The sequence below is a fragment of the Prinia subflava genome, chromosome 2 (assembly GCF_021018805.1).
Source record: "Prinia subflava isolate CZ2003 ecotype Zambia chromosome 2, Cam_Psub_1.2, whole genome shotgun sequence".
Taxonomy (NCBI): Eukaryota; Metazoa; Chordata; class Aves; order Passeriformes; family Cisticolidae; genus Prinia; species Prinia subflava.
Genome location: NC_086248.1, coordinates 52,371,774 through 52,392,236, shown reverse-complemented (window position 1 = coordinate 52,392,236; position 20,463 = coordinate 52,371,774). Strand labels below are relative to the sequence as shown.

General features: G+C 37.9%; 1 protein-coding gene across 1 annotated transcript in view; it reads right to left on the bottom strand.

Annotated features, from left to right (window-relative positions):
* Positions 1 to 5,837: 5,837 nt before the first annotated feature.
* RNF217 (ring finger protein 217) overlaps positions 5,838 to 20,463 on the bottom strand; it is a 66,970-nt gene continuing 52,344 nt past the window's right edge. Inside the window, exons 5-6 of the mRNA XM_063389934.1 lie at positions 17,263 to 17,334; positions 5,838 to 15,219 (exon numbers count right to left, since the gene is read on the bottom strand). Of these exons, the coding sequence (XP_063246004.1) occupies positions 15,146 to 15,219; positions 17,263 to 17,334 (146 nt within the window). The 3' untranslated portion in view covers positions 5,838 to 15,145. The remainder of the gene's footprint in view (positions 15,220 to 17,262; positions 17,335 to 20,463) is intronic.

The window sequence follows — 20,463 nt, the reverse complement described above, 5'->3', positions numbered from 1 at the left end:
TATTAGCAGTTTTTTATATCCTTCCCCAGCAATTGTTTGGCTGGTGGCACACACAGCACCAGGGAATTCAAAAATTCCAGTTACAGGAAATTTTTGCTGGAGATTCATTGCATATTCAGACTCAAAACTTGAAGAAATAAATATTCTCCATAGCCAGAAAGTATCTGGTCAAAACTATCAGTACGTTTAAATTTCTATTTCTAGCTCCACAATTTGTTCTGTGTTTGTCCATGTACCCCTTCTCATCTCTATACTTCTTTATACCCACTGCAAGTAGCATTATCCAACATGCAGCTGGCTCTCTTTCCATGATGTAATTACCATTGCTGTGCTTTAATACCAATGTTCAAAAAATGAAACATCACGTTGAAATTAAAGGGAAAATCTTACATGTGCACATATGAAAACCTCTGTTTTATCCTCAGATTCTAAAGAAATGAGGCTTAGAACGCTACATTGTGTGGTGGCCCAGAGTAACCATGCCCAAACAGGATTTTTGAAAATCAGTACCTGGACAAAGGCAACTGAAGTAGGAGTGTTTCAGCTGGGAGAAAGAGTGGAGCACCCAGTCATCACTTTCCTGATGGGCAGCCAGCCTGCCTGACAGCTCCTGAAAATTGGTCTGGCTACCATCACAATTCTAGTAGATGACCAACTGGCTGGGAAAAGGTTGAGCATGTGATAACTCTTGCTTAGATAGAGATGGGGAGAAGGCACTGTGTGAGAATTTAGGGAACACTTGGCAGATCAGAGACGTTTAACAGGGAGAGGTAAGTTCATATAGGCTTTACCAGGTGAAGACAGGTTATAACAGAGAGGCACAGAAAATAAATTCACAAGGAAACAGACTTTTAGTTTTTCCATTCACGGAATAGCTAATTTCAAATATGATATGCCTAACAAGCTCAGTAGCAAGCAGAAGTAATGACAGGACTCTGCTTTTAATCACTGAGTTGTAAAAATCTTTTTGGGTACATCAGTCTAATGTGGTCAGTCTCTAACCTAAACAATGTACATGTCTCATCAGATGTGACTTCATGTAAGCAGTTTTCCTTTTTCTGGCAATCCTGTTTTGCTATCATCTTTATAACTGAAAAACCTTTTTGTAGTTCTCATTCACTTTTTGATATACACAAATTCAAATCAACAACTATCTTCCAGGACTTTGTTCTTATCTTTAAGGAGGTAGACAATTGTTATATAAAAAGGCAATTACTGAAGCAAAGAAATACATTTGCACACTGGAATGCAGATAATTCAGTGCCAAAGACTGCCATTGCGATAAGCAAATTAGCAAGAGTAATAATTAAAAAAAGCCCTAGAGGTGCGCATGAACAATAAAACAGGCAGTTAAATTATTTCACTGTTCTTTTGTCATGCAGCATGACAAACCAGCAAGGAATGAATAATGCTGTTGGTTTGTTGTTATTACCTACCTATAGATGAGAAGAAATCACAGAATAACAGAATGGGTCAGATTGAAAGGGACCACAATGGACCATCTGGTCCAATCTCCCTGTTAAAGCAGGGTCATTATAGAGCACATAGCACAGGATTGTGTCCTGATGGTTCTTGAATATCTCCAGTGAGGGAGACTCTACAGCCTCTCTGGGAAATTTATTCCAGTGCACAGCCACTTGCACAGTGAAGAAAGTCTTCCTCATATTCAAGTGGAAGTTCCTATGAACCTGTTTTTGCCCGTTACCTCTTGTCCCATTGTTTGGCACCGTCAAGAGCCTGGTTCTATTCTCTTGACATCCTCCTTTCAGATACTGGCAGACATTGATGAGGTCCCCTCTCAGTTGTCTCTTCTGGAGGCTGAACAGGCCCAGCTCCCTCAGCCCGTCCTCGTAAGGGAGATACTCCAGTCCCTTCATTATCTTTGCTGCCCTCTGACCTGCTCCAGGAGCTCCCTGTCCCTCTTGTGCTGAGGAGGCCAGAACTGCACCCAGCACTCCAGATGTGCCTCACCAGGGCTGAGTAGAGGGGGAGGATCACCTCCCTTGTCCTGCTGGGAATGCTCTGCTTAATGCACCCCAGGATACCACATGGAGTGCTAGCTCATGGACAGCTTGTTGTCCATCAGGACATCCGTGTCCTTCTTTGCAGAGCTGCTTTCCCATCAGGTCAGCCCCCAGCCTGGGGTGTCTGGGGTTATCCTCCCCAGGTGCAGGATCCTGCATTTGACATTGTTGAATTTCAGATGGTTAAATATATAGATAACTTCATATTTTATCACAATATAACACAAATCATTATATATTCCATACATACTTAAAAAGTAAGAGAGCAAAAGCTTTCATACCATACTAATATGATCACACATACACATAATAAATTGAATTATGTATTTTTCTAAATTCTGTGCCTTAACTTAGGACATATTGCCTGAATTTACAGCAGGCAGAGAAACTCTATGCACTTTTTTCATGCCTTGATAGTTTATGAAAAGATGATAGTTAAAAGAATTATAGTTAGTAATACGTTACCTTTATGCAGATTGACTGGACTGGGTCCCATAACGTCTTCCAGTAGCAAGACTGGGATGTGCAGGGCTCTGTTATGACTTGGACCCATGGCTCAGGGGAGCCAGCAGCCTCCACACCAAATCCAGGGTGCTGGGACCTGCTGAAGTTCCCATGCACACACCCCACACTTACCCCTCAAACAGCTGCAGAAAGCGGTAGCTCAGGACAGGCTGCCACCAAAGTGATGACTGCAGCTCACATTCAGCCACTTTTTTTTTCTGAGAACTCCTCATCTGACAGGCTTGTCAGGTGAATGAACAGATCCAGCAGAAATAGCTGCCCCACTCACCCACCATCAGGCTGACAAGGGGCCCCCACAAAGTTTGATTTTTATGAAGTACAATTCTGACAGCCATGTTTAGTCCTTGAATGCTCCTTTGTGGGAGAGGAAAAGTCAGCCTTTGTCTGCCTTGTCTCCTTTTACTGCTACAGGAGAGATAACATCACTACAATAATCTCTAAGGTTCAAAGCCATAAAAGAGCTAACTCAAGATTACAATGCATAAATAAACGATAGCTAAATAGAGGCTCAATGTTGCCTGAAATCCAAGTAATCTGTTTGTTAAAAATAGCATCAAAAGGGGAGTAGTGACAGAGTGCCTGTTGGAAAGGAATTTGAGAAAAAGGCAACAGCAGACACAGGTCTGAAACACAGAAGGTGTTATTGGAAAGCCCTGTAGAATTAAAGTTTATTTGATTTGGCACAGGTTTGTCACTAAGCCATTTATTATTAGCTCTGACTTGTCCATCACCTTATAAAAGTCAAATGAAATTAAAATGAAGCCATGTAATTGTGTTTTTTTAATAAGTAATAAGCATATGGTCAAACTAAAGGTTAAAATATACATGGTTTGAAAATAAAAAAATCAAGAAGAGGGGAGAGCTGTGGAAAAATGCCCAGAGCAGGCTGGGGCAGAGGGAGACGGGTGCCACACTTGTGTCCTTCCCACCACTCCTCCCAGACACCATCTTCTGCTCTGTGAAGTGTTCTGGGGCCATGTATCAATGACAGGAGCCTGCCATTACTGCTATTTGACATGGCATAAGTTAAAAGAGGAGAATCTACAAGGCAGTTCTTAGGCAGAAGGGGCTGGATGGCCAGGGACAAGAACCGGCCATGCTCCTGCCCCGGTGGATGAAGGCAGCAATGCCCTGGGTTCCAGGCCCAGGCACTGGAACGATGTTTTATCTATCAGACTCTGCTGTTGGGAGTGTGACTTGGGAAGCAGTGCATCACAGGGCTCATCAAAACCCTCTCTCAGATGGCTTTAGCCTCAGGGTAGGGCCATCCCTCATCAGCCAGTAGGTGCATAGAGATTCCTTCACAAAAACCTAACAAAAAACCACCCCAAACACAAAAAACTGCAAATACTACCATCAACTACTGTTCAGGCTTCCAAACATTTTTGACTGAAAACACTTTCTGAGCCAAACAGGATATTCTATACATGAAGTGACTTGCCACCACTTTCTCTCTGCTGTAATTGCTCTAGTTTTCATGTCAGCTCTCAGCATTTACAATATCCTTGGGCAGGAGGCTTCACTAGTCTTCCACTGTTTCATCAAGATTCGCTTTTTTTTTTTTTTTTTTTTTTTTTTTTTTTTTTTTTTTTTTTAGTATATATATCCCATCTGGTCGATATTTTGTCTTTCCTGTATCACTCAGAGACCTTTGGTACAGACATGATAAGCAAGATCCATCATTCATATCATTCCATGCAAAGAACCTACCTCTAGTTTGTTGTTGTCCAAAACCTACTTACTTGACTACTGTAACTATCATCTCTACACTTCTGGGTAACTCAAGATTATTACCCCATTGTTGACCTTTCTCTTTACATAATTTGCAAATATGTTCAAGAGCAAAGCCAAACATATCTCTGCAGAATTCAAGCACGTTCTGACCATACTATGCCCACCTTGTCCATGCAAGAGCCTCCTTCTTAGCCCATGTCTAGGTTTGAGGCTATTGCAAGGAATTACATAACTTCCTGACCTGCCAATAAACTTTGTGGTTGATTAGACAAGACTCCTTCATAAAGGCTGTATTGACCTTTTAGAAGCATAACAGGTTTACATGGTTGCTGATTCTAATTCAGCACTTCACATACCCCACAGCAATTCATTTCACTGCTCACAGCAAACTACTAAGCAAATCATGAAAACCCTCAAAAGCACGTCAATCAGCTGATGGGGAGCATCTAAAGATTACAATTCTGTATCTGTAATCATCTGTAATAGTGTGGAGCACATTAGTCCTACTTACTTGGGGAACCATGCTTATAATCAAAGTCTGCTGTCTATCTTTTGTCAAACAGTTTGAGATTCCAAGTGAAGTTAGCCTTTAACTTCAGTTTAAGCTCTAGGGCTATTGATTTCTTTAGCCTGCAGACTATCCTGCCATGGCTGCACGCTGCACGCTAGGATTCCTGCAGATAAGGCACCTCTGGTATGATGTCCTTGAGATTTTGTTGCAAATCTTGACTGTTTTGGAGGGGGCTGGTGAGAGGGCTGAAAGGTTGGTCCTCCACCAGAGGGATCAAGCAGAGTCCTCAAGACTTTTTTCTGGGTATTTCTCAGCAGGGAATTGTTTTTCAGCTTTATTTCTTACAGAAACAAAGTGATACCTTGTGTGTCTGTTCATGAACGTGCAAGTGCAACTTCATAATTACGTATAGTGTTTAAAAATCCCCAACACATCAGAAAATACATTCCATCAATATTGATAGCTCACCTAGTAGGGAAACTGAACACAGCTCCTTTCCAGAGAGAAGAGGCACCTGCTTCAATTAATGGGTTACCTATTTCAAGTTTCCAGCTACAGACTGCTTTCACTGAAACCCTTTGAAAGTGAGAAAGCTTTAGGAAGCAGTCATAAAAAGGGAATGGGAAAACTGGATTTTCCCAGCAGTTTTCTCCTCATTTTGTGTTCAGTTATTTTAAGCAAACATTTTAACATTTTATGAGAAGGTAAAATTCTGTGTTGCACATTAAGATGCTTTTAAAAGTGAAAGCAGTAGCAAAGATGACACAACATAACAGGGAGTATTTTACATTAAAATATTCACCACAGTAAACTGGCTTTTACCTCTGCTTTCATTTTCATTGTTAAGCAGCTAAAGAGTGAAGTAACTTTAATACAGGGTTTGAGAACACAAAGATTCTGAAGTTTCAATTATTTGGTGTGATTTTTTTTTAAAGATTATATAATATCATAAAAATATTACAAATTTAAGCAAGACTTCCTTGGAGATTGCCAACTATCCTTCACACAGAATTGCTTAAAGAAAGAGTTGAACTTTCAGGCAGTTTCATTTTTCTTTTTCAAAACTTTATTAGGTAGACATAAGTAGATGACATTGTAAAACCCCTCGTGTGCAAGTGAACGATCTCTACAATGTATGTCTCCCCACAATTAATCAAATCCACTGCCCCCCACCCCCATTTCTGAATATTGATTCTAGGATGGGTGGAGTGTACTCAAATACTACTTTACATTCTTCCATTTCCTCACGGGGAAGCACTTTGTCAGTCTGTTGCTAACAGGGGCTTGGGATGTCAGTGTAGTGAAAGGAATGCCTTTAAAGGAAACAAAGTACCGTAAGCTTTGTCTTACGAAATTCAGTCGCATATGAACACCAGATTCATCGCAGAGTCTTTTAAAAATTAAACTGCCTACCGTGATTGTATTTAGCAAAGTGAAGCAATACAGAGACATATCTACTACTGAGTACTAGTGAGGTAACATTTTGAAAACAAAACTGTTAAAAAATTCACTTACTTTCGAAAGGTCCTGTCCAGCAGGACATTGGCAGAACACCCTCCCTTGTATCCATGCATGTACATGTGCATATACAACCGTGTCTACTATAGCTTTTTAAAGAACAAGGTTTTAGTTATACATTCATCAGGACAAGTTTGAAGATCAGACATTACTATGGTAGATTCAACAGAAGACTTCAATGAACCATCTTCTATATCTCCTAAATGAAAAGGCACTCTGAAGAGGGTAGCAAGAAATAATCCTTACAAAACATTGACATTAACTAAAGCAGCGACATAAGTAGCACACTCAACAGTGATTACTGTGATACATTTAAAATACCAACTTGAAGATATTGCCCAAGACTACTGGATATTTTCATCAAGTTATTACAGCATGAAGACCATTGTTGCAATACTATGCAACAGAAAATACAGTATCAGCTAAATGCAAGACAGAGATAATGGGGAAATCTTATCAGCATTTTGGTTGTGTGCTTGCTGGTTCTAGGAGAAAAAAATTAATTTAAGGAAATAACTAGTAAAAATAAACAGTAATTCATAAGGTTGAAGGAGTATTTTGATACATGGCATCTTCTATTTAATGTACTATAGAAGGATCAAATTTTTAATGACTCAAATTTTGAGATAATGCTGAAATAGAAGTCATATGATATTTCACACTTAATTTTATTGCAGTATGGCTCTAAATCAAATTCCCTACCACCAAAACCTTCAGATATACAAGCTGAATCCTGACTAACAGTCACAGTAGTGTTCACAGGAACACTGTGACAGCTATATTACCAATTAGTAACTCCAGGGTGGAAAAAAAGCCCCTCTACAGTTCTGAAAAACTCAAGAATTTCAGGAAAATAAAAGGTTCAAATGGATGCTCATCTTAATTCTTCCTTCTTTCCTTGACAAATTCTCAATGGAGGAAATTGAACATATTAAAACCATCTTAACATATTAAACTTATGAAGCCATAAAAAATAGACCTTCTAATCATAGTTTTTCTTCTTACCCCCCATTAATTCAATTTCCTTGATAATTACCTTTTATACTTCTTTTTTCTTTTTTTTTTTTGACAGATAATTACTACCATAAGATCATGAAATTCAAGGTAATTTTAGAAAAGTAGCTTATTCCTAACTTCAATAATAGTTGGACAATATGGCATCAATGTTAGTAAGAACAAACAGGTCCTTTAGTAAATCTAGAACGTAAAGAGTAAATTTCTACTGTCTTCTGGAAGGGGAAGAAAGAAAAAATAAACCCCACAACATCCATTTTGAAGCTATCAGAAGATGGCAAAATGAGTAATACTTTTCCAGATCACACCTCCCACCCTGCAGGGAAGGGCTGGGCAGAGATCCCAAAGCTGCGCCACCATCTCAATTGATGGTTTTGTCCACCCAGATACCCACTCCAGAGTTACCAGCTTGTATTAACAGGGTAAGTTAGTTCCAGCTGGATAACACTGAAATGCTCTCAACCTGTCTCAAGTCCCAGCCTAGTTACAGTGCACCTCCATGTGCCATATTCCTCGGTGTTTCCACCTCCAACAGTTAGTGTGAACAAGGCACGAGTGAGCCCCCAAGCTGGCAGCTACAGCCACAACAGGCTGTGCTCTAACATAACTTGGGCTGAATTCTCTTCTCCAAAAGGCTGCATTTCTTTCAGTGGTTGAAAACTCATGGCTTCTTAAGCTGGGAGGAGCCAAACTAACAACAACTTAAGATGCATTTCTGCAGAAGTCTGAAGGAAGGGAGTCAGAGGGAGAGATGGGGGCAAAGAGCAAGTTAGAAAAAACCACAGAAATGAGATCATCAGAGTTAAAATAAGCATGCCAGATTACTTTTATGATAGGCTAACTTCTTCCCTAATGTAACATTTGTCAACTTTCTGAGCAAACCAATACTCATTACTTTGGTTTAATATAACTGTAGGAGTCCACAGAACAGGAATTTCCATATTGCTCTGTTGAGGGGTATGAACATCTTTCATTTGTTTCACGCAATAAGGCACTTAACATATTTAAAAATCCCTCATTATACAAAACACTAAATATTGGAATTCAAGTGTTGATTTCATGGGCATTGCCTTCCTCCAGTTTCTGTAAGTTCTCAGTCATCCCATAAATATACTACAAAAAGTTCCAACCGCTGATGCATCTAGCTTGTATGCTGTCCAAATGCAGAACTAGAAATTGCTTTCTTGACGAATCCACAGTGTTTGGCCAGCACCCTAGTTGTGCCAGAAGCCTGTACACTAAAAAGGATGTGATCTGTTATCTCACTACCCTCACCTCTTGCCATTCAAATTAAACCCATTTTTAAGGGAACCTTTCACCCTAAAATACACAAAACAAGAGATTGAGGCAAGGGAAGACTTTTCAGTGAATTGTCACGGAATTAAATTCAGCTTGGATAGGCTTGTCAGAGATAATTTCTCTTTTTTTCAGTACTATTCTCATCTCTACCATAGTGACAAGAATTAACAAACACCCCAAAATGGTATATTTGTACTCAGATGGGTAGTTATGTAACAAAGATGACTGTGCTGTTTAAGTACATTTAAAAAAATTAAACGCCCTGAAGAAAAATAGATTTCAGCATCTTGCTTTTAAATAAATACAACAAAATTATTCTTTTGCTTATAGCTCAGCAAAGCATTAACAAAGCAACTTCTTATGAGATCACATTTTACAGGTCCGATTTGATCTTCAGCCATTTTCACAAGTCAGTTTCAAATTATGAAATTTAGAAGGAGAAGGAAAGCATATACAATGTATAAGAATGGAAACATAGTAAACATTTTATTATGAGATGGTAAACAGTGAAATGTAAATCTATCCCTGTCCTTGCAATTTCTGGACACAAAGCAGCAGGATGCAAATTGATATGAAAAACTCCTAAGAGTGCATTTTTAATGCAAAAACATAGTCCATGACTAAAGACTGAATCCATCTGCTCATCCAGAGCTTGCATAAGGCATGAAGATGTTTTCTGACTGCATCACAGTTTTACAGGACAGGTTTAAAACACCTGAACAGCTTCTCTGGATTCTGTAAATGTATCTCCTTCTAAAAATGAGGTAAATGTGGCATTGTGTTAATAACATCATGCTCTGTGATAGTAAGTTAAAAATTTCAAAAATACTGTTTTCAGTCTGACAAATTTTCAACAAGGTGAACACTGAATGAGGTTGGCATGCAACTGTGTTTAAGATATGTGCAAAATTCATGTTTATGCTAAAGGAATATTTTTACACAATAAGCTTCTCTTCTGACTTTGATCCATCTAAAACACTTCAGATTAATTTTTCATGTTTTGATAAGCCAAATAAGCACCAAAAAAGGATTTCTTTTGCACAATATGCATATTTTAATAAATTTATCACTATTATAACTATTGTGTTATACAGACAGGTTTATAAATAAAGAGCTGGAGTTATGTTTCAAAATGTATGCATTTATTTTTTGCTATGGAGTAATTAAAACTTATTACACATTTTTAACTTTGAAATCAGAGCATGCACTCTAAGATCAGTTTTCATTTCCCTACCTTATGGCATTTCACTATTAGGCCAAGAGAAGAGAAGCATCAGTGTCTAACTGCCTAATGTGTGCAGTCTGTTCCTTAATGCAGAGAGAACATATGGTTCCTGAACTCTTATGCACAGAAAGGTAAGAAAGAATCAGCGAGGAAGTTCAGTCTGCAAGCAACTGCACTTGTTAGTTTTATTACAAAAATGTTTTGAGGTGTTAAGTACTGCTCAAGCTGTAACACCAGTGAAAACACTGTTTGTCTGTTGATCAAATCAGGGCTCAGCTGGTTTTTCATGTAACAGTGGCAAGATAAACTACCAGAGAGATCAGTAACATAACTTTTTAGATATTGTGTGTCCTGAAGTCTATGTGTTAAGTCCTAAAAATACTGAACAGCTGCAATTCCATTTCTTACAGTGTGCTGCTATTTTTTACATTGAAGAAATGTTATTTAACACTGTCTTTGGGTGCTGCTTCTAATTTTATTAGTGACTGAAAGCATTAAGGTTTCTTTATTATATTAAAAGCTAGTATCCCCTCTCCTGACAATCTGCTGTGATGAGAATGTTGTTTGGAAATCTTCCCAATTCTTTCCCTCTCCTGCACTTACTAAACGCATTGGCATCATTCTGCAAATGAGAGGAGTGGCTCCATAGTAGTTTGGACTTCTTAAGAAGTGAATCAGGTTTTCCATGGCTATCAACACGCTTCCAGATGTTTTTATAAAAGTATTTGTGACCAAATTCCACGCTGGCATAAAAATAGTTTTCTCTGGTTTAATGGGGCTGTGACTGATGTCAGGAATGAAGCTGACTCATTGCAACTATAAGGCTTAAAAATTAAAAGAAAGTAAGAAATTATGTAATAGTCTCCTCATGTAGGATTCTTTCCATCAGCAGAGATCTAATATAGATTATAACAGTAACAGCAATCTGTGGTTCTTATCCACAACTTGAACCTGCACAATTAGCATACCAAAAATTATAATGTAAGCTTTGCTCAAGAAACAAAATAACACAACTAAATTTAACAAATCTAACAAACCAACAAAGAATCTGCATGGCAAACTATTTGGCCATTGAATACTAAACATTTTCTCAAATCTAACTGGCTTAAGAAACCATTCCATCACTGGTAAATTTGTATCCTCTGGGAGAATTACTGCCCCACCCACACACCATTTAACATCACTCAAACTGTGACAGTCTTTGGAAGAGCAAAAAGCCTCTTGGCTAAAAAGAATACCTGATGGTGATCCAAAATGCTTTCTAGTCAAAATTGGCAGTAGTCCCTGCAAATTAATATTTTTAATAAAGAAAAACTTTTATAATGAATAAATAGGTGTAAATCGCAAAAACCCCTAACACACCAGGAAGAGTTACTAAGTCAGCATTAGGAGAACCAAAACCAAACGCAAATCTTCCCTTACACATTTGCACTGCCTCAAAGGAAGATAATAGATCACTCAAAGTGCACTGTACTTTAATGACACTGAACAAGGAATTTGCTGTTTATTCTAGAGGTGGTGAGAACTGAAGTCTCACTGACTTTTTTGTACAGAACTAAGCCTGATGGGTCAGCTCAGCACAAAGCTACTCAGAATTGCTTTTCTGCCTCTTGCTTGTATTCCTACTCAGCCTATTACTCTCACTGGGTAACAGAATGACATAAGGACAAGCACAATTATTTTCCAGTCACAAGCTCCTAGATAAACTCCGTACATATTCCTAACAACGCTCTGAGATGACACAGGACAGAAAATGATCCAGCTGCTGATACGGCTGAGTAGCCCTGGTACTTGACCCCATTAATGAAATACAACTAAATTCCACATAATGGGGAAAGGGAGAGAGCAGCCCCTGCAGGGCGGTGTGTCCAGCCAGCCCTCCCAGCAGGAGCAGCATGGGGCACACAGCCACAGCAGCACAGGGAGCCCCAGCTCTGACTGCACGCAGGACTGAGCGCACAGGCAAGCCCAGCCCCAGGCAAGCTGGAAACAGAAGGCCAGTGTAGAACAGACTGAAGCACTTCCGAGTCTGAACACAGGTACTGATGAGCAACAACTTTGCACCAAGTTAAATAATCTTAAGCATTACTGTTGTGAAAGCAAACGCAATGACCAGTGATGATCAGCATACAGTAGAGTGAAATCTGCCTTAGCAAGTTAATGTAGCTGCCTGATGAAGTTTTCTGCTAATGAAGATAGAGTAGAATAGCCTGATGGTTTCTTTAGTTACAAAAACCACAATATACTTAACATGATTTTCTTATAAAATTAATTCAGTTTCTTTCAAATTAATTAATGCTTTTAAAACAAATGACATGGCTGTAATGCATATAAGGTTTCCTGTGATGAGTTGCTTAAAAGCCAATGTTTACCCAAATGAAGCTTTGTACTGAGCTAATTCTCATGCTTTAGTAGGTTGTTATATAATATTGATAAAAATTGTATTTATGTACTTTTCAAGTGGGAATATTTTTATACAGATAGAAAAAGACTTCCATATCCCTGTTCTGCCTGGTTCTTGAACATTTATCCTGTTCTACAGAAAAGCAAAAATTATTGTAAGTCCTTTTTTTTCCCTACAGAAAAAGCACAATCAGACTCACTCATCTTTACAAGGTCAAAGATGTCTTTCTGCTCTGTATAGAAAATGAAGGATCATTTGTCTTTGATTTAATCTGTTCTGATAAAATCAAAATGGCCTTGATGAAATGATAATGTAGGAGCCAAGTTGTATGTGCCTTTTCTCCATCCACAAGGACACATTTTCTGAATAGAAGTAAGTGCAGATCTATTATCTTCCCTTTTATGTTCTTTATTCTAGTATCTTAGTTTCAGATCTTATTGAACTCTAGTTAAAAACTGAAAATGGCAAACATGGCTGAGTGAAAATAGCTACAAAGACCGTAAGAATATCTCACACATTTATACAGAACCAGGAAAAGAAAGGAAATTAATCCACTGTGTAGTTAATTACAGATAATCTCAAGTACTGAAATATTCTCAAGTGGAATAGTTTGACACCAAGTTATAGACTGCATTGCAAACCCAAATCTATCTATATATATCTCGCTCTCTGAGGTCTGAAGGTTTTTCTAAATAATACAAAAATATCTTCATTATTTGACATTTAAGAGAGGAATAAAAATCCCTGAGTAAGCCAAAGACAACTGATATGTATAGCCTCAGAAAACACACTCAAAACCAAGACCAATTTTAAGGCAGCTTCCAAATTCAGACAGAACACAAATAGAAAACTGATGTGTCTCAGACAAAAGTAAGTCTAAATAACAGGTGAATCTGCATTGACAATAGGCTTTGAATTTTCTTTCTAAATGTCATTGCTTCCCTTTTTAATTTGCAAATCTTTGAAAAGTACTATTTCTACTGTTAGGATAATGAGGTCAACATACCCTTAAATACAAACAGAAATTATTAAATAGTTATTGACTACTATGGTGTGAAAAAAAAAAAAAAGGCAAGAAAACAAAACCAGAAGCTGACAGAAAACAAGCACACTAGCCAGCTATGGTAAGCTGATATTTGTGTTTCCAGGTAAACCAAAGTTATCAGCTTCTTCCACTGAGGCTTTGAAGTCAAAGTATCTTATAACAGTATTATGTTGGTGGGGCAGAACAGTATTTGCTTAAAATTTACAACTGGGTTCAGATTTAACAACAATTTTCAAAGAAAGTGGTACTAGGTACATCCTCTTCAATGATACGTTATTGGCAATCCTAAATTTTGAAGACAGTAGACTCTTAAGGACATTTCCCATCTTCCTGCTTCCCCCTTCCCCATATATACACAAACATATATATAAATATATGTGCATCTTCAAACACACACACTGAAAAGAAGTACCTTCACAGTACAAATCCAGCCTTAAGATTAGCTTGTATTTTAACAGCATTAAGTAGATATTCTTCTTATTCAGCTCCTTTCTTTATTGTTTCAGTGTCCTGTCTAAAGAAATTTATTCTAATTTTTTCTCTTAAGTTATATTTGTATGATAAATTTGGACTAAAATTTAAAGTGTAAAAATCATCAGTAACTGATTCCTTATGCTGAATTATATTGCATTTGTCATGATGCATTGAGAAAGAGGTTTGGTAGCAAACAGTGGAACTTAAGAAAAAAGAGCAAAGATAGCCATTCTCTTCAGAACTGTCATGCGTCAGGATGAAAAACACTGGAAGCAGAAAGTAAGAAGGAAGTGGTCTCCTAAGAATTTATGATCGCTTCCCTTACCCTGGATTCACAGATTTTCCTCATGAGACATCAGTGGGTACTTCAAGACTTATGCAGTAGTAGCCTACTCAAGGAAACAAACAAACAAAATGTGCTATTTAAGTTATAAAATTTCACCAAGTCAATCCTCACACAGGTAGTGTGTGGCACGTGCACCATATTCCAAGTCAGAATAAAAGAGCAGGTTTCCAGCTTCCCTGCAAACACACTTCAGGGATATCTTGGGACAGATTAGGCCACTGATACATTGCTATCTAAACCCTTCAAATTTCTTCTGTACTGTGAGAATTTAAAAATGAAGTCCTGTTGTAACAAATCCTATCACACCCCTTGCCATTAATATTAACAGACTGTCATGAATAAATTACTGAAGTGAAAGCAATCACCACATCCTTAAGTATCATGGCGCTTCAGTCAGTACTCAGGGCATTTCCCTCCGAGGCACTGCAGTTTGGCGGTGGCAACGCGCGCTCCACTAGCAGGAGGACTCAGAAGATAACCAGCTGTCGTGCTCTGGCGTTTGACGGGGTTTCAGTATGCTGAACAGAATGCTGTGTGATGGAAGTTATTTACAGAAGTCGTTTTTAATACCAAAAGTAGTATGCTCAGTATACAGAAAGTCCGAACACTTCTAAGCATTTCCACCTTAAAGGCCGACACTGAAGTTAAACGAGCACATGTGAGCAGTTAAATGCTTTCTTCACAGGCCAAATCGGTAGTAGAGTTGTGGCTACAATACAGACTTGGATTGTCTGGTTCAGAAACTTAGACTCAAAAAACCCCCTCCAAAGTAATAACTAAAAAAACCAAAACCAAAAACATTTAAAAAGCAGCAGTCAGGGAACCCATCTCGTTGAGAGTGCACCAGAGCAAAGAGGCTTTCTGGTCTGCAGTAGTGTTTTCGGCTGAGGGAAGATGGCAGGAAAGCTCCCATTCTTCTTCCAGAGCGGTGGCTTTGATGCTGTAACCAGGACTGTATTGCTCTGTTGCACAAAACACGGATAGCCCTTGCAGGACCAGCTCAGTTCAGGCGAGTAATGTCCATCCTCACCAGGGCATACCTGTCCGTGATCTTTTCCTCTGCTTTTTACAAAGGCAATAGATAGGAAACACAAATAAACCTGCCAAAGGAAGGAAACATGAAAAAAATCCCATCATTAAATGCAATCTTCTGTGCATGTTCTTTAGATACATGTATTCAGATGGAGCTTTTCACGTCTCAGGAGAATTTAGACCAGGCACTTGGACAAAAAATACTAGCTTGCAACGGTGTCTTTGATGATGAGCTAAGCTACACTTACACTTTCCATTACAACAAATTCCATCTAACCCTACACTCACTTCTGATAAATTAATTTCTGAACCATACTGCTTGATATGAGGTACAAACATAAAACTTTAAAAAGCACTCTGGAAGTTCTTAGATCTAAATTCAAAGCTGATGTAGCTAAACTAGTTTTCAATTAGATTCACATGCAATAGAGACAGTATGTTATAGTTTTACTTTTTATTTATTTTTACAAGCATCCTCATCTACTGTGAAGTAATACCAAATATTTATCTTGAATAGTATCAAGTACTTATTCTTGCCTGGACAGGGAACTATTTATTCTTAAAAGTCTTTTGAGAGAATAAAGCTGTAAAAACAAAAACAAATAAATACATCACAACAATTCAGGTGAAAAATAATTGGTCAAATAGTTTTTACCCTCTCAAACCCAAATAAGAAGCATCTTTCTCTTGCCACCAGCTCACTGAAATGGCCAAAGATTTTCTTTTCGGACACCACTACCATAACAACAGAGAACAAAAGACTACTACAATCACAGAGTTCTTGCTTTGCTCAATAGCCTTGTAAATGGTGCAGTATGGTTTTCAGCTATGTAACTGAGATGACTCTAATAGTGGTTGGCAGCAAATACTGCTCTAATTACCTCAAAACCAAAACTTTTCTATAAATAATCCATGCTTTGGGAAGTGCTCATACTGCTGGCCTTGTCTGTATCTTATCCAGCCAAGCCTAGGATGAGACTCCAACAGCATTCTGATTATTCAGGCAAATATTGTTACTATAATACTGCAAAACCCTCTTACTTTCAGTATATAAAAAAGCGGGGTTTTTTTCCTCCACCATAGATTTTACCAGATTGCAGATCAAAATAAGACTTACTGGCATTAAGAATCTTTATTGTTTAAAATTTTGGCATAAAAATTCTATTGAATAGAATAAATATTTAAGATGGACACAGCTCACTCTCTTCAGTGAAAATGGTTGGTCTAAATTACAGCAATATTCCTATTGGCCAGATGTAGCCTAGAAAATTTTGGTTATAGGTTGATTGGTTACTTACAACCTTATTAATGTAACTATCCTGCTGTATTTTGGCTTCATTGTATCAAAATAAAGGAGCCACATCCCAATATACCTCAGGGCTGGGCACACTCTGCAAATTTTCAGTGGAATAAGCAGTTTGATAAAAGCTGTGAAGCAGCATGATCCCTGAATGACTTTGAATGATATTGCTAACAACATAAAGAGAGGATATGCACTCACATGAGCAAAATTACACCTTGTAGTCACAGCTGATCTCCTTTCGTGGGAAAACTCAGCTAAGCCAGACAAAGAGCAGCTTTGCTAAAATATCTGTGTCCCCATTAATATAACCACATTAACAGAGCTTTGCTACTGTAATCAAATGACTTCACAGTACCAGTTTTTGCAATGTAATACAATTTGGCAGCCTTTTCACTGGATTGTGTTTTGAGACTGACTCATGTCAATTTGCTCCTTTGTTGCTGTTACATCTTCAAGCTGGTGAGCTCTTGGGACTAGGCCTTAGTTCCCTAAAAATCTTGTCATACACATGGCCAAGATCATAAAATCTTGATTCAATGAGGTGATCAAAGGCTTGGTCCAAGTCAGTCAGCCCTCAGGGTTATGTTTAAGTTACTCTGGACTTTTTACTAGTTTATCTACAGCAGTTAAAGATGTTTATTTAAAAAATGAAATAACATGGGAAAAAAAAAATAAAGCTAGTAACTGTAAATTGTGTTTAATATTAACACAGTATCTGTGAATTATGTACTTTGTCTCCATGTCTTTGAGATGTCATGTAGAGAAATGCATCATCAGGATTAGATTCATTCACATATGTAACTCTTACCTATTACAACAGCTACGGCTCCCAGTGCCAGTCCCAGAACCAATATTAGGGGTGTAATGAGTAGTTTTCCAGCTGAAATGCAAAATTCATTAAATAGTTCAAAGAAGGAATTTTTATTTTTTCCCTTCCAACAATTCATAAATATTTAAATATTGGAAAATATTTTAATTTATTATTTTAAAATAATATTTTTTACCTCTACAAACAGTATTCCTATTTGTAATTTCATCCTACAAATTCAGCCAGAAGCTATCACCATGCAGTCAGCTCCCTATACACATTTCTCTCTGCCCTCTTCACCCACCACAACTCTCTGAGCACAGCTTATTTCATACATTAACAGCTTGCATTTATTTGTTTCCATTCTGAAATCCCTCCAGCATCGACAGGAACGTGACAGCTATAAAGCTACCATAATTTGGCTTCTCCGGAATCCTACTGCACAGCAACCACTCTGGGGAGATGCCAAGCAAACTAGCATCTTGGAAAGTTTAGGTTAGCTCAAGGTGATGAGACCATCACCTCTAAATACATTTCTGCTCGCTTTAAAAGGCTACAGTGAAGTGCTCATGTACAGCCGTGATTTAGGTCTCAGTCAAACCACAGCCAAGTCTATTTTGGACCTATATTTATAAGGATATGTTGTGGCTCTTACATGAGTAGGGCAGTGATGTTGAGCAGCATACTTGCCAGAGCATAAGACCGAGAACAAATAAAGCATGTTCATAGTCTTTATTTCTGATGAGTTCATGATCTGTAGAAGTTCACAGAGCAGGGGTCATGCTGAAGAAAGTGAATTTGAAACTGAACCAGAACCCAAGCTATCTTCCTTGCATTGCACACTTTCAGTGGAAGAATCTCCTTGTCTCTGCTGACTGAGCAGTTGGGTCAAAGACATCACTTAACAGAGCTGTTTGAAAATGCAGGAGGGCAGGCATTTTTACTGATATACCCACCAGCAGTCTGAGCAGGGACTTGAAATTCTGCAATTCTCTGGGTTAGGTATGTGTTTGAAAGATCACCTCTAGAAAGGGAGAAAAATTCTGTTTTTTACCTCTCTCTCCCCTGCCCTTCCCTCTCTCAAGTCACTCATATCAGATTTCAGTAAGTGGATTACTTCATTCAATAATGATGTAAACCTTTCCATAACCTGAAACACTAATTTTAGCAGACTAAAGGAAAAATTAGATATTTTGGAAATATTTACAGCAGTTAAATGAACTAGTTCTTTTCTTGCTCTGTTTTGATAGCTTTTAAATTTCATGGGAATGTTGTGAGTGAGAAACATTAATTCCTAGAAGAAAATAAATTGGCAAATATTTGTATTACTCCAGTTGCTAGGCATCCTAATGGCATACCTTCCTGGGACTTCACTGAGCTGTGTTCTATACACACAGAACTTGTCAAATACATTACTCAAGTGCAGACAGAAGTGCAGACAGAAGAATGAATGTAAAGAGATGGAAAACCTCAAGAAAGGTCCAAAAAAAAGAAATTAAAAGCTTCTTAAAACATTACCAGAGCCTTCAACAATTTCAAGTAAAGATTCTAAAAGATTCATGGTCAAGGTATGAACTCCTTACTTCATTAATAGCCATATAAGTAGAATGCTAGAAAATTATGATGTTTGGTACCAAAGTTATTAAAAACTTAAATCATTGAGCTGATGACTGAGTATGTAGAAACAGAGTCTATGGGAAGGGCTAAGCTAGCCTTCAATTGGAATAATTTCTTTTCAGACACAAAGAACAGCTCCTGAGCTAATTGAAGAACTTGTTTACTTTCATTTGACAAACTCCAAGCTGAAACAAAGCAAGAGTAGTGTCTATCCTTCTGCCTGTGAATATGAAGTTACGAGTATTGTGTAGTTCCAAGATCTTATAAAATAAAATTACTTTTCATGTGACCATATCTTCTTTTGGTTATCAATGTATTATTTCTAAAGATCAAATTTCAAAACAAATACTTTTTCGACTCATATATCTGTCACATTCGAATCCTTAATATTTCTTTACCTTTGTAAACTAAAATTAACAAACAACACAAGGCTTGCAAATCTTGCCATCAGGAGGAGTACAAACAGCAGCAATCAGTGGCAAAGCAGCAGGTATGTACTATTTGCTCCAGTAATGTCTATCTGCATTGTATGAAACAATTACAAAATGCTCAGTTTTACATGTTGGAACTGAAAACTCCTTTATATCCAAGTCCAGTTTGACAAACATGGTTTGTCATAGTGCAAAGCATTATCAGGCTCTTAATCATAGAGGGAATCATGACACACCAAGAAATGTCACTGACACTAAGGATGTTTGCTGCAGGCACTAAACTGTCCTACATCTGTTAGCTCCGAGACAGAGCACAGACAGCAAATGTAACACCTGCCTCAGAGCTGAGTAAAATCTTGGGTCATTGGCCCATGTGGTGATCTCAGCAGTAGGTTATGACAGCCAGTTTGCTGTTGTCCAAAGCTAGTTTTTAAGGGTACCTTAAAAAAACCCAATTAAAACAGAACCTTTTTACAATTGCACTGAAATTAATGGTAAACAATTTCTCTACTGGGTGGCCCAGCGTGGAGAAGTAGACATTTGTGGTAGCATAACAACTGTATTTGCAAGTGTCTCAGAGGGGTTGCCTTATTTGTGATATAGAGAACCACTTTTTTCTGCAAAATAATGAAGTATTTCAGGAAACATGAGGGAATACTTTTCCCTTGCCTAACTTTGGTTTTAGTTACAGGTTTTAGGGTAATATATCCAAATCCCCAAATATCCTTAGAGAATTCTTTGCCACATAAAAAAAATAATAAATTAGTTTATAAAAACAGATTTAATCACTAACATATGAGAAATACTAAATTTTATCTTTTAAGTCTAAATACCATTATTGTTTAAGCAGAGACAATAAAAACATCTACTTACAAATCAAGCCAGCAATATCTATGTAGACGTAAGTGCTAATAAAAGTCTTCATTTGTTTTTGAAGAGTCTTATCAAGTGTATAGAGACACCTTCTTACAAGTCAGACCAACTAAAATACGAAGTTGCTAATGAAGGTTGGATCACAGAACTGCATGCTGCCTTCTGTGAGGCTCCAAGTGATGCTTATGTGAAGCAAACCTCATGCTCTGCTTGGGATGGGAGTAAATGTCAGTCAAATCTCAAAACATCCTGCTTTCAGAATCCTATCTGAAATGCTTGT